The 13,965-nt window shown below is 34.0% G+C and overlaps 2 protein-coding genes across 8 annotated transcripts in view; both read right to left on the reverse strand.

Moving 5' to 3' along the window:
• Positions 1-1,255: 1,255 nt before the first annotated feature.
• On the reverse strand, positions 1,256-3,747 carry LOC106714745 (RPII140-upstream gene protein). The gene is made up of 6 exons (XM_045678369.1): positions 3,430-3,747; positions 2,946-3,111; positions 2,634-2,722; positions 2,236-2,369; positions 1,842-1,950; positions 1,256-1,391 (listed from the first exon to the last, which is right to left on the reverse strand). The coding sequence occupies exons 1-6, from the start codon at positions 3,576-3,578 to the stop codon at positions 1,271-1,273; spliced, it is 768 nt and encodes a 255-aa protein (XP_045534325.1). The 5' UTR covers positions 3,579-3,747; the 3' UTR covers positions 1,256-1,270.
• A 5,545-nt stretch (positions 3,748-9,292) lies between these two features.
• LOC106714967 (polypyrimidine tract-binding protein 1) overlaps positions 9,293-13,965 on the reverse strand; it is a 348,985-nt gene continuing 344,312 nt past the window's right edge. For all 7 annotated transcript variants that reach the window (XM_014508121.2, XM_014508118.2, XM_014508120.2 and 4 more), the window contains 7 exons: positions 13,524-13,720; positions 13,022-13,055; positions 12,004-12,096; positions 10,988-11,102; positions 10,700-10,801; positions 10,544-10,621; positions 9,293-10,215 (listed from right to left, as the gene is read on the reverse strand). In XM_014508121.2, coding sequence (XP_014363607.1) covers positions 10,083-10,215; positions 10,544-10,621; positions 10,700-10,801; positions 10,988-11,102; positions 12,004-12,096; positions 13,022-13,055; positions 13,524-13,720 — 752 coding nt within the window. In that variant the 3' untranslated portion in view covers positions 9,293-10,082. The remainder of the gene's footprint in view (positions 10,216-10,543; positions 10,622-10,699; positions 10,802-10,987; positions 11,103-12,003; positions 12,097-13,021; positions 13,056-13,523; positions 13,721-13,965) is intronic.

Below are 13,965 nucleotides of genomic sequence, written 5' to 3' on the forward strand. Positions count from 1 at the left end.
AGTGACCGCTACCCATAGACATCTGCATTGCTGAAAAAGGATATTTTCCCTTCCTGTGTATCCCCTCCTCCACCAAATCTGCTTCCCCTCTCCATCATTACATTAATAAAAAAGGGTGTGAAGGAAACGTGGACTAAAATTAGACCTCTGGCACGCACTCATCAGACTGTAGTCGGAATTACTTAAGCTTCACGCCTGTCTTTTGTGTGGTCGTGGTATTTCGCCGGTTGACCCGGCGAATTCGTACACCCAACAAAGTATATCTGTGAAATGTTTTCCTGTAATTTTAAAAAGCTCCAACTGTGCTGTGTATTTTTCTATGAAAAATTCAATGAAATATTTTAATTGTAATGTAGTGTATTAGTACATAGGCATCGACTATTTTATTCTTGTCTTGTGGCATTTGTGTTTAGTTTGCTCAACATAATTGTGGCTTTCCGTCGAGACATTTGTAAAAACATATCGACCCATCCGATCAAAAAAGTCATAATTTGTAACTTTACAAATATCTCATAGAGATGTTACTATTTTCGCGAAAAAGACTACATATTATATAGACATCCCATAAAGATGTATCTCTTTTCACCAAAATAGTTACATATTCTAAATGTACGTATTTTCATCGAAGGGGTCTATACTGTTATCACTTTTGTTTAAAAGAACTGAGAGGGGTAATATATTTTTCTTTTAACTTTTGTACAGATGTCTGGAGAAAGTTCAAGGTTAATAAATTAATGCATGTTCAAGTCCCATCTTGCCATTAAATAGATTACAGACTATCTTCTATTGTGTCAAATATTTTTATTGTTTTAATTTTGTATGAATTCTTTAGAAAAAAATCTTTAGTCTGCATTTTAAAATTCTTATTTCAATTTTATTACGTCTTGTTGAAAATTTTGTGCACAAGAAATTTTATAGATACTATTTTTATATGTAATTTTAGTATTGTCCAATAATATTGTCTGTGTATTACTATTTTACTGTCAATAAAGCGCTTTTAATATATTTTGTATTATTATTTAATATGTTTAAAAAGTGTAATCATGCAAGTTTTTATATACATAAGTTATTGAACTCATTGCTATGTTCGTCTAATAAAAATCTACGTCGAACAATCTTGCTTTGCGTCTCTATATAAAACCTCTTTATAAAGGGTCATATTGTATAGTAACCACGGGAATTCAAATGAAAGATTCAAACTGTTAACAGTTTTTATTAATATTTACAAAATGTAACAAACTAAGTTTATAGCATTAAAAATATAACTAAATTATGAAATTTCTTCAATTTTCTTCTCTCCCTTTTCACTGATCAATTTATCATGATGTCTCGTTAGATTGTCGTGTTTTTCTTTAGCTGACTTCTCCAACACCTGGTTGTATTGATCTTCTCTGTAATTGAGACAATATTGTTTAGAGTTTTGAAGAAAAAATAGAAATATTTTTTTAAATTATTTCTCAAGTGCATATACATAGACATTTTGTGAACATGCACTGCTAGCATGCGGAACAAGACTATTCGTTTTTTTGCGGTATTTTGATATTTAACTGGACTATTTGGTATGTTCAAACAACCACACTCACTTTGTATTCTCTACTAATAAATAAAATGACTCTAACCATGGGTTTCTGAGACCAAAATCTCAGTTTAAACATATTGATATCTCTGTTTTTTCAAAGATATTGACAGGGATGATATTTTTCATACAAAGATTTGGTCACGGAAATGATTGATAAATTACTCAAACATACGCCTATGTATTTTTAATCAGAAAATGTTACCAACTGTGTAAATATCAAGGCCTATAATTATTTTAATATAACAGAATAAAAGTCACATACCTTGCTAATTTGATATTGTACAAAACTCTTCTTACATCCTCCATGGATACTCCAGTGATTTTTAAAATGTTCAAAATTAGTAGCCCACCAAATGCACTTAAAACACCACCTGAAATAATTATTTTGGATCAAATTAAAATAACCATATACGTAGATTTAACCGGTAAAAAAAAAGTTGTCGAATTGTAATCCTATGACACTCGGGACAAAAATACAAATCGAGCGACAACTCAGTCATCAAAATCATTGCAGTTGTTTAGACCCCAGGTCAACAAAGAACTTTGTTAATATTACCCTCCCGAGTTCTTCGGTTGTATGGAAAATAGTTAGCATGACTAAATTTTACAAAAGAAAACTGACGAAATTTTATATATTACAGAATCATAATTCATACCCACAGTAGCACCAACAATAGTGCCAGCAACTCCTAAGTTTGCTTTATAAATGCCTCCAGTGAGTGCACCGGCCATTACGTAATCAATTAAAGAAGATTCTCCACGATACACCGCTATCACGGTGGTAATTAGGCTGAAAAATTACAGTGCATATCTATAATTTGTATATCAACCCATGCGAAAAAAGATTTATTTATCTTAAGGGATCTCATAAAAGATATAAATTTTTTCACTGCATGCTTATTCTGCATTTCATCTCATACAACTTTTTAGAAAGCTGAATTATGAAACCTTTCCTGGACTGAACCACACCTTTATAGTCTCAATAGCTTAGCAGTTTTGTAGTTGAAAGAAGAAATATGTAAAGAATACATAAAATGATTACAGATTACATTACCTAAAGCATCCAGTGAATAAACCCAATCTCCAGCCCCAGTGGACTGCGCCTTTTGCAAATCTAATGGTCACATAATCTTGTAATTGTTTCTAAAATATAAATATAAGTCAAATAACTTCAAACTTCTTAAGATATGTCACATTCTACTCATGATTCAATTAGTTTATTTCAAAAGTTGTAATCATCCTTTGACAAAGTTTTACACATAAAATATGCACAAATCATGAAATTGCACAGCTCATATTTCATGTACAATCTTTGTCAACTATATACTATATAGGCTTATTCGAACTTTTCAAACTTGGTTCTTACCTTTGCTTGTATTGTAGATGTAAAAGCAGTTGCTTGATTTCTTTCAATAAATTTTACATAAGCCTCTCTTGATTTCAAAAATCCTCCAAAGCAAGCACCAATAAATGCACCAGATAGTGTTGCTTGTATAACATTGTGAAGTTCAACCGAGACTTCTTCAAATTCACTGTAATAGAATAATTTAAAAAAATAATTATTTCTACATCTACAGTCTCATTAGCTAACAAGTTTAAGTATGAGTTTTCTCCCCTTATATAGTCAAAAGTAAATATTATTAACCCGATTTCTGCAATTGTTACATGGTTCCATTAACACATTGTAAAAGTAAAAAATTAGTAGTGCTGGTAAATAGCTGGATACTATATCATAACCCAGCATTTATCAAATTAAAGCAGAATCAGTCTTTTCCATTCTATTCTTAACTTAAAGACTAAATACATTTACTGTTCCCAACTCACACTTTTCAACTCACACTGTTACTTACTCTCTTTGAAACATTTTCTTAACTCTGTCTAGACCGCTATTGGCCGTTTGTGGTTCAGGTTCATGAAGTTTATTATAATCATTTACGTTTCGCTTTTCGAAAAAAGGAAAAGCAATCGTTGGGGTCAATCGTATCGCTGTTCTTATCATCTTGTAGAATTGTAGCTGAACCCAAGTTGTTATTGTTGTTTCATGTTGATAGATATTAACTTTGAACAGTGGCAAGATATTACGAAACTCAAAATTCTAATTACCACAGGTAATTCACAATAATATAGTACTTAGCGTAGTTAGTCTACACTAACAGCTGACACTGACAGATTTTTAAAACATTGACACTGACAGTTATGTTGACAATTTTTTTTTTCGCCCATGGCGCAGGTTATAGTCTTTCGACCATACTGCCTAGTCTTCCGTAGAAGTTATGTTGACAAGTTAAATATTCGATGTACCATAAATATTGGTCCCATAGAGCAAAAGTCTATCGTCATTTTATATTTAACGCAAATCTAATTTTTAATTTTTTTTTCTGTCTGTCTGTCCGCAAGGCTTCGTTTGTTTCAGGTAACTAGTAGATTTTGAAAGAACTTTGAAGGGCAAGTAGCTGGTGCATGCGGGCATAGTTTTTTAATTGTGCGCTGACTAAATCGCGAGTGACCGCTAGTATCTAAATTCCCCAAAATATTTTTTTTAAACCAAACTTGTGATCAAGAAATCCGCCATGATTCACACCCTAAACAATTAGAGGTAGGATCTAGCTGAATGACAAACTTTTAATTTATCTGGTGATCTGATCTCTCAAAACTATTAAAAGTTTTATTTCGGACTTGATCTCGACTTCGATTGGATTGATTAGTTCCGATGACAAAAAAATAATAAAGGAATCATCGTCGCTGGTTTTAGGTGTATTATTCTTAGGTGCAAAGGAGCGGCGGGAACCGGCGGTCGGCATCCGCAACACCAGAAGAACTGCAGATGCATTGCCGGTCAATAAGCAGAGGGTAAGCTTTACTGTATTTATTAACATTTATAGGCCAAGTGTGCACAAGCTGATAAAAGGAATAAAGTGTTTGGGACTGTCAGGATTTAATTAAACTACAAATTATTTCAACTATATTTTATTATAAAATGACAAAGAATAATTCTAGAGTTTAGTAGTGTAGTCACTTAGATGTTAAAATTGTGTATATATTTATAATTCACATAACTGCATGTAATATAGATAGTGTGCTCTCGGTCCTAAGTAAGGACCCATCGGCGGTTAGAAAAATCAAGTTTTACTAAAGAATCCACAAAATACATTTTTTGGAATATAATATATAAAGGCTCGTTAAAGCTGTTAGTATCTGATTTAGATTAGAGAAAACAAACATATATTTAGATCCCTGTTATTTTGTCCCAATAATTGGTCTTTGGCATAATGAATCAATAATGCTAAATTATTAACATGTAAATAAAACCATCGTTCTAGAGCCAAACATTGCGGAAAAGATAAAACAATGCGACCGCTACGAGAGCGACTGTTTACATCTATTAGACTATTTTAACTTTACACACAACCCTTTAATTTGCACACCATTGTTTTATCAAACGAATCAAAACGTCACTAAACTCACGAAGGAACAGGTGGGCAATTACAGTAATACTAAGAAGTTCTTAACACGGAGGCAGGTATTAATTATTCACTAGAGCGACTACCGAAATCAGAATAGGATATTTTTATCTAAGTCTTAACTTAATGATTATGTTAATCTGTAATACATCCTAATAATTTAATTTGTAATTATTTATATAGTGTATAATATTTACATCGGTAGATTATTTCAACGAGACGATAACTGCCATTTTAATAGGTTTAATATATTTTTGTAATGATTATTTTAATTTAGAAGTAAAGAGAACATTTACAATAGTTGGCTACTGTCATCGCGGTCAGCGAGTGAAATATTCTACTGTAGGATTTAGTCCTATTAATTGGCAGTTATACATTTTCCTTTGACTAAGATAATGTTTCAATAATGGAATGGTTCAGTTCTTTCAACGCATCAGGAATAAGGGACGTGGCACGGACATAAATCACCGCCCCGGCCGCCAGTTGCCAGGGTGAGCGATAAAATTTATTCACATTATACCCTGTGCGAAATATATTCCACTTGATAATATTTATAACATATCATTGGCAATATTTTAAGTCCCTTACCCCATTCACAATTCAACTAAATAACCTGTAATTTGCCTAAATTCTCGCTAACACCAAGCGGACTTTAGGATAAAGATGAGAAATGAAGGTGAATAAATTTATAGGCATTGAAACACTTTATAGGTAGGTACATAATAAATTTAAATACAGATAAAAAATATTACAGTCAGGGTAGTTTAGATCTAAGTAGGTACGAATATGTCTAGAGTAGCGATCGTACTAACGTACATTTCTTTATATTGATCCCCATTGAAATTTATAACTTTATTTACAAATAGTGTGTACCTCGTCGACTGATGAAACCTTTTGTTACGCGACAACCGACAGTGAGGCGACAATCTAGAAATGTACACGTGGAGAAAAACTGGCACTTGTATAAATAAGAAGTTTGAGTATTTTATATAATTTACATAATATCAGTTCATTTAAAGGAAAAAAAGAAGGACAAGGAGGAAAAAAATAAAGAAAAACAAAAGTTATCTATGATAAAAATAGTTTAATTATGAAACTAAAATAAGAATGAAATTAACCACACACAAGGCTTAATACTAAAATAAGAAAATAAAGACGACAATGTAAATTAAGTTAAAACATATTAAATATACGAAAAAATTAATGAAATAAAAATTAGAGAGAAAAAGTGTATTCGAATGGAACAAAGAAAAATTAAACACATGTGCCTTGGCCAAATATCTAGCTCTGATATGTCGGCTTCTAATACGTATATCGTACAGCTAATACAATAAGAGGTACATATTAAGAAGCGCAATTATAGTAAACAATGTATCTGATATGAAGAGATATGTTTGAGGACACACGAAGAACGAATGCACAAGTGTAGACAAACAAAACAATCAGTAGGTATTAGGAGTTGCGGAAACCCTCGCACATTTTCAACGTATAACTTTAACGAACAAATTGAAACAATGTTCACTTACGATCAATTAAATTGCATATATTGCGCTTAATAAAACTCTCAAATATAATTTAACTGTAACATTTTCATCAACTTTTTAATAAATGTTAAGATTACATCGATTAAGTTACCTAAAATAATGTGTATTGACTTTTAATTTGGCATCTCATTCTAAACACTGATTTAAATTTATTTTTTATAACTTTATCGTATTATACCTAAATATTTAAAAATACTTTTCTAAACACATAAATCCCTAGAATTATCTATAAGTCAATACCAGTGTTATTGAGAAGAGTTAGGCCACAAAACGCTACACACACGTCACGCACTCTCTGAATCCGGAATCTAGAAAACAGTACAAAACATCCGGAAAACATTGGATATTTGCAAAGTTTCTCACTTCTGTGAAATGAAAAATAATTTCACAATCACAGCATTAAGGAAAGAAGATTATCTATAGGCTTCTAAGATCGGCAATGTATTTGCACTTGAGTTGGCACGTCGGTTAGAAGACTACTTTTTTCCGGACGTGCCAAATTAAGTGCCGGGTTATAACTCCGAAGTTGAGAAGTAGTTTCGTTACTTTATAATATCGTAAAGGACACAATGACAATTCAATTATTATTAATAAAATTACAATACCTATTTAACTAACATTTTACTTGATGAAATAATTACTGCTAACTTGTTTAGTTAACAATGTATAATCTGTATTGAATTGGCCAACAACGTTTTCTGATCGACAAACTATCATCTATGATTAGTTTGTAGATGATCATAGACAATATCGATGTCTTTATAGCTCATTACAAATAACACTGCATTTTATAAAGTAAATTTTACTATACAATTAATCCGATATATATGGATTTATTAATTCATTTCAGTAAATACAATAATTAAAAACTCAGTGATGTGTGTAGCGTTCCACGCTGAAGATATTGGATATGTAATCTCCTTTTTTGTGATTAAGTTTCATAATATAATAATTAAATTACAAATGCGAACTTTTCACTCGCCAAACAGACCATCACCGACCGCACTTCGCTTTCCGTATCATTTCAAAACGCAGGCACAGAGGTGACTGTACCCCCACACAAAAACATTTTCAAAAACGTGCAAAATATCACCACACCCTGGTCACCTAACATTATCTAAACCGAGTTACTACTTACACGCTCTTATCGTAGATACATACGAGTAGGTACTGAATTATACAGTTTATATCATCGAATTCTTCTAATAAACCTTAAACTTTAATGTCAATCTATTTTTTTTTTTTACTTTTAAATGTCTTACTAAGCTCTAGTTTTATATCTTAAATCGCAATGTATACGATACATTCTATAATAGTGTAAATATGTAATTTTTTACCGACTGCTATTTTTATTAGAGAAAATGAGTTGTGACATCGACTTTTGTGTCGATCGATTGTAACGTTGTGGCCCAAGAGTCACTAACTGGCGGAAGTCCTCGTATCTTTTTTATCTGTATCACTGAACTGTCACTTCATGTCAACTGCACGAAGGCGACTCTCTCACACTTTACACGAAACGTTCAATGTTAACAACACAAACAACAAACAATCCGATATATATATTTGAATAACTACCACTTGTGACATCGAAGATATGTAATTCTTTGTAGTCCAAGTATAAACTGACTTCGACAGCCGCACGTTGCTTCGTAAATTTTAGGAAACGTTTACAATAATTTTTCATAAATCAGGTATCTGTTTCACGCATGCTTTGCCTAACCACATAATCTGGACGTATAACTGAACACTTAAAACTGGTCCTAAGTTAGTAACATAGGCTTCGCTGGGCGCTATCCTATGTCGAAAAAAACTTAGAAGTTTTGAACCTTACTGGAGAGAAATTTAAAAGGATATTTCGTCACAACATAAATGATCTTACTTCACAAACTTAATCTCTTTCGAATTGGACTAGACGCATTTTAAAAATAATTTAAGAAGGCAAAGATGTGTGAAAACCAATTCATTTGAAAAGGTAAAGTCCGGGAATAATGAGAGCTCGCCGAAGCGAGCGTTAGGTATGTACAAAGTGCAAAGGGAGAGCTATAAAACTAAAATACTGATTCCTTAACGAAATAACTGCGTCAGATAACGAATACTGACTGACGGGGGCGCTGTCATCGCGGCGCGGCCACACCACCACATTACAAAGAATATAACTTTAAAAAATACGTTGCGCACTCGGCCACACCGCACGTACGGCATCGGAACTCCCTAACGGGTATAAATAAATATTTCTCTATCAATACTTCATTGCTTAGTGAAATGTACGCACGAGCATTTATAGTATGTTGCAGCTACCAGTAATATAAATTAACATCAAAATAAATGCATCATGTCACTATTATGTCACTAAACATAACATTTATATATATAGTGATATATTCACTAGACGCTAGCCGTAGGAGTAGTGATTACGCTAACTAACAGAGAAGACTATCGGAACAACGAACAGATAGAAAACGTAACAGACATGGAAGAGAGAGATACAGATAATATATGATCTATGCCTAACATAATCTATTTAAATGTTGCTACAACTAATATTGCACACACATACACATTTCTAAAGCATTTCAGTATTATAATTATATAAAAGAAAAATGTGTATGCGTACAAAACCATATTTAATAGAAATGCAATAATAGTAAATTGTGCATATTAAAATAGAGCATAAAATATATTTATAAAATATAATCTTATATCGATAACTGCAAATTATATGTGACAAAGTAAATATGTTTTTAACTAGTGATAAATATGTTAAAATATTCAGACGGCACAATAGCCTGAAATAATAACCGTAAACCGACAATGTCTCACATTGCATAGCACTGGATAATGCCAAATGTAAATAATTCTAGCGCAATCTAATTGCAAACAATCCAAGTTCATCGACAGACACTAATAATGTAAAATCAACGGAAACATCCGATACATTTATGGAAACAACATAAGTTATGAATATCACACAAAATAGAAATCCTCTCAGCATGAGTGACAATCCATGATAACGAAACCTATCCAGGTCCTTGGATCGCATTGTGAAGTGAAATGTCCCTTAAATAACATGTACAGTTACAGTAAGTTGTACATTTACACTAAGGAAATAGTAGCACTTAACTTCTAGACTGTTCCGAGTAAGCGTAATATAGATTATATTTAAAAATTTCAGTCGAGCATTATTCTCGATTTGAGTGAGAGGTACATTATAGTAATCGACAGTCGCTGCGTCACTCGACACGCGTTCAATATCAATACAGCTAAGGAAATCGATTTTATAATCGCGACACAACTGTCAACAGAGGGACGCGACTGGCAACACCGGCCGCTGTCAACGACCTAAACGAAACAATCGATTACGAATAAATATAACATTTTATTTGAGCCAAAAATCTGGTCGACTCAATAAAATATGAATCGAATCACTAACGGTTTATAAATCGTTGACAATGACCGAGGAAAGTTGTGTGATATTCCGATGTTGGCGGCAAATGTAATTTAGATACTGGATTTGGAGAAGGAGACCCGGAGATGGTTGGACTCGGAGAGCTGGTAGTTGTGCATCTTGATGAGCGCCGCCACCGCGTCGTCGATCGACATCAGCTGCACCAGCGCCATCTTGCGGTCCTTACTAAAACATTCAAAATATGCTTTATTAGTAAAGTGGCACGACCTAACAAATTTCATTCAACGACAAAATGTATAACTAAACGATTTTGTTTTCTATTTTAACAAGTTTTACTTTTAACAATCGATCATCATGGAATAAAGTTTACCAAAGTATTTTACTATCGGAAATTATGTCATGCGTACTAAAAATTATGAAAAGAGTTATTATTTTTAACTTTTATCATCTTAAGTATGAACTTAATGTTAGAATTGATGTCAATCTTTGAAATAACCTGAGCGCTAGAAAGGGTGTGATAAACCGACATTGTCAGTTGAAATAAAATACTTACGGGAAGAACTTGAACGCTTTGATCGTGAAGCCGCGTTTGGTGAACGCCTCCTTAATATCCTCCTCGGAGACGGTCGCTCTGCGGACATAAGTACACGTCATGAGTCCATTCTGGTCACGTAATGATAATGGCACGTCCAAGTGAATGATCACTTACGGAATGTTGGAGAGGTGCAGGGTGGCGCTCGGCGGGTAGATGTTCTGGTAGTTTTTGCTTCCCGGCTTCTTGAATCTATGCAGTGGGCTCTGCGAGTAGTCTCTGGAAATTTATACGTACAAAATATTAATAGTTTCAAATGCAACAGAAAGTATCACAAAAATTACGCAGACGTGAAGTGAAGCTATTAATAATATTTTGTTGGGGTTGAATTCATTCAGATGATCCATCACTTTCCACAATCCTAGGCAAAGATCCTTATCCTTCAAATGGATACAATTGTCGTACCTGGTGAGGCCGGCGTCTGGCTGACCTTCCTTGGGCAGTTGCACTGTCTGGTGCTTGCTGAGCATGACGCGCATCGCCTTGCCGAACACGCGTAGCTTGTCCATGTGCGTCATCGCTGTCAATTTATATCACATAACAATTCAATGGTCAATGATACCATGATATTTAAGAACAATAACAACCACAAGATTGATGGTGTTTTTCTAATTTTGCGACAAGATTTTAGTGACCTTAGATATTAAGATTTTTGACCTGAAAAGTGGGCGTCATTCAGTTGATTATAAAACCTCAAGTGACAAAATTTATTTCTCATCTTTCAATGATAATTTTGAAGTCCGTAATCACAACTTTGTGACTAAAGCATGGTTTTTATTCATCTCAGGACATTTTAAGAATATTTTCTTGAACTTGAAGTCGTAATTTTCTGGATACTGTATCATACGTTTATAAAATATTGGACAAAGTAAAAACAGCAAATACGTCCGTTGGTTGCGAGAAAGCTTCGCGACATAAATAATTATTATGTAGCGAACTAATGATGACGATTTAAACCCGAGACTCGTACATTAAGGCCGCTACAAACTTAACGACATTACACACAAAATTGCTCATTATTTTACTGTCATATTTCAATCCTACAAAAATATGTCAAATATTTTCGTGAAACTTATCTCACATTATTCAGCATCTAATAGAAGTAAATAATTTGTTATCGCTTTTGACCAAATGGTCCTAACCCCCTAAATAGGTGATTGACCAAGTCGAGAGAATACTTGACGTACGATTTACACATCTTATGAATTGTAGCAAACTTTCTATGTTTGTAGCAAAAGTGAAAAATGTATTTTCATTATACAAATGCATTGTTCAGATTTACTACTTGACTCAAAACATAATGCAGGCGGCTAAAGAAAGACATGTCGTTCATAACTCTCAACGAAAAACGTTCCTGTTATTAATAACATCTTGCAATATGAACCTTATACAAATGTTTTAAAGTCGACAATAATACATACCCAAATGAGCTTGATGCGGTTCCGCCATTTGAATTAGAGCTGAATCTTTTTTGTTGTAGAGGATCTTCACTCGCTGCACATCGCCGTATACGCCTACATATAAAAATATACGTCAGAAACTAAGCAACGCTTTCATAATTTTGGATACTCAGTTCGGGAGAGCCGGCGAACCTCGCTTGTGCATTTTATATACTGAATGTATATTATAATTAAATTTGTACAAACATTTGCCACAAACAATTGTTTTCATTATACGAAATGGACGACCGAAGCCAAATGTTTGCGAACTCGAGTCCTACTTAGGTTATTGAGTTTGTATTAAGCACACGACTTCACGTTAATTATGTATTTCGAATTATTTGTTTAAATACATAACTTGTGAAGCGGGATAAATTGGAAATGAATACAAGAAGAAAACAATTTCAAGTTCTAATCTGGTCACGTGTAAGCTTCCGATTAATGCTGTAGAGGTTACCAGCAGAAGGCCTCGGTCCGGCCGGAAATGTTAAGCGGGGTTTCTACATAACGGGAACAATTTATTTCTTCTACGGTGTGAAAGTGTCCATTAGTATAGTTATCACATCATTCATTATGTATCTTCTCTCATTACTACGTTCTCAAAGTACACAAAAATAAATTCTACTATCTATAACTAAGGGGCGCTGCCAAAACTATCCATTACATCAGGCTTATGTGTCGTAAAGTGTCTAAAGGACAATATAACTATATCGTAAATACATGGCGTATCACCGGGATCTAAATAAAAACATAGACAGACCATTGGGTAGAAACTTACTTATCTAAAACTAGCGCATCTGAAACACAAATTGTCAAACGAGTTAATAAAGCATTTATAGTGGTGGTGTTAACAAGCAAAGCTTCGATCGCAAAGTAATCGGATGCGGTTATCAGTACAGAAGTGGAGAATGTTAGCTGACAATTTGTTTTCCAGGCGACAAGGACTCGGGAGCAATATTAATGTTTTAATATAAAATACGGAATGTATGTGCACACGTACCGAAAAGGGTAAAGAGAGCGTCAGGCGTGACCATCTAAAACAATAGGAGAGAGAAAGAGATAGTATTATAAATAGTCGTAAAAGATATCTGACATCATATTTATAAATAAATTAGCAACTTATTTTATCAAGGAGTTCGAGTAGAATATATAAGTGCAACAGCCAGTAACGTTCTGTATTAGTTGGCATCAATTAGTTTGTTTCGGCTCAATGGAAATCCCAAATTAAATGTGTACACGTTACCGGCTATTGTGTTAGAGTTATTATTAACTTTATAAACAACGTAAGTACAAAAAATTACTAATCTGATACACCTTTCTCAACTTTATGATATCACTATCCTATGTTGAGGGAAGTTTTAAACAAAATCATATTTGGGTTGCGTCAATCTTCATATTTGGAATTGACGTGCTATTGTATCGATGGGGTATTCGCTACCGAATTGTATTATGGTTAAAATTTGAGTGACGGGCGAGAATAAAATATGTACTGATACACGTACCTCTTCGTTGAGGTTAGAGACGAGTAGAACGGTGGCTAGGGGCATCGGCGGGGCGGCGAGAGCGCGCAGGGCAGGCGATGCCGGGGTCAAAGTGAGCGCTCCGAATGCCGGCAGGCCTACTCCACCCACGCCCACACCGTACGGCGACGCCAAACCGGATCCCAAACCCAAAAACGGCGGGGCTAAAACACCACCACCTGAAACAGAATTTGTAATATTAAAGCGCGACCTAAATGTATTTGTTAATCACATCGCTGAAACTAAAACCCGCATGACACAAAAACACTCAGCCCGATGTAGATTATGTTTTGCTCGACATCTAAAATATTAAAGCGGTATCACGTAATGCGAGCAACAAATAGGCATTGTCGGAATAATCCTCATATATTACAATCCTCTACGGCGCAGTAAGGATTTATGAAAAGTTATTAGTCACTGCGGA

Source organism: Papilio machaon, chromosome 6 (assembly GCF_912999745.1).
Source record: "Papilio machaon chromosome 6, ilPapMach1.1, whole genome shotgun sequence".
Classification (NCBI taxonomy): Eukaryota; Metazoa; Arthropoda; class Insecta; order Lepidoptera; family Papilionidae; genus Papilio; species Papilio machaon.

Excerpts from the sequence above, each read along its gene's own strand:
- LOC106714745 (XM_045678369.1), bottom strand. The coding sequence starts at position 3,578 with ATGATAAGAACAGCGATACGATTGACCCCAACGATTGCTTTTCCTTTT. Across the intron at positions 3,112-3,429 it reads AAGAAAATGTTTCAAAGAGA|TGAATTTGAAGAAGTCTCGG; the intron begins GTAAGTAACAGT and ends ATTCTATTACAG. Across the intron at positions 2,723-2,945 it reads CATCTACAATACAAGCAAAG|AAACAATTACAAGATTATGT; the intron begins GTAAGAACCAAG and ends TTTATATTTTAG.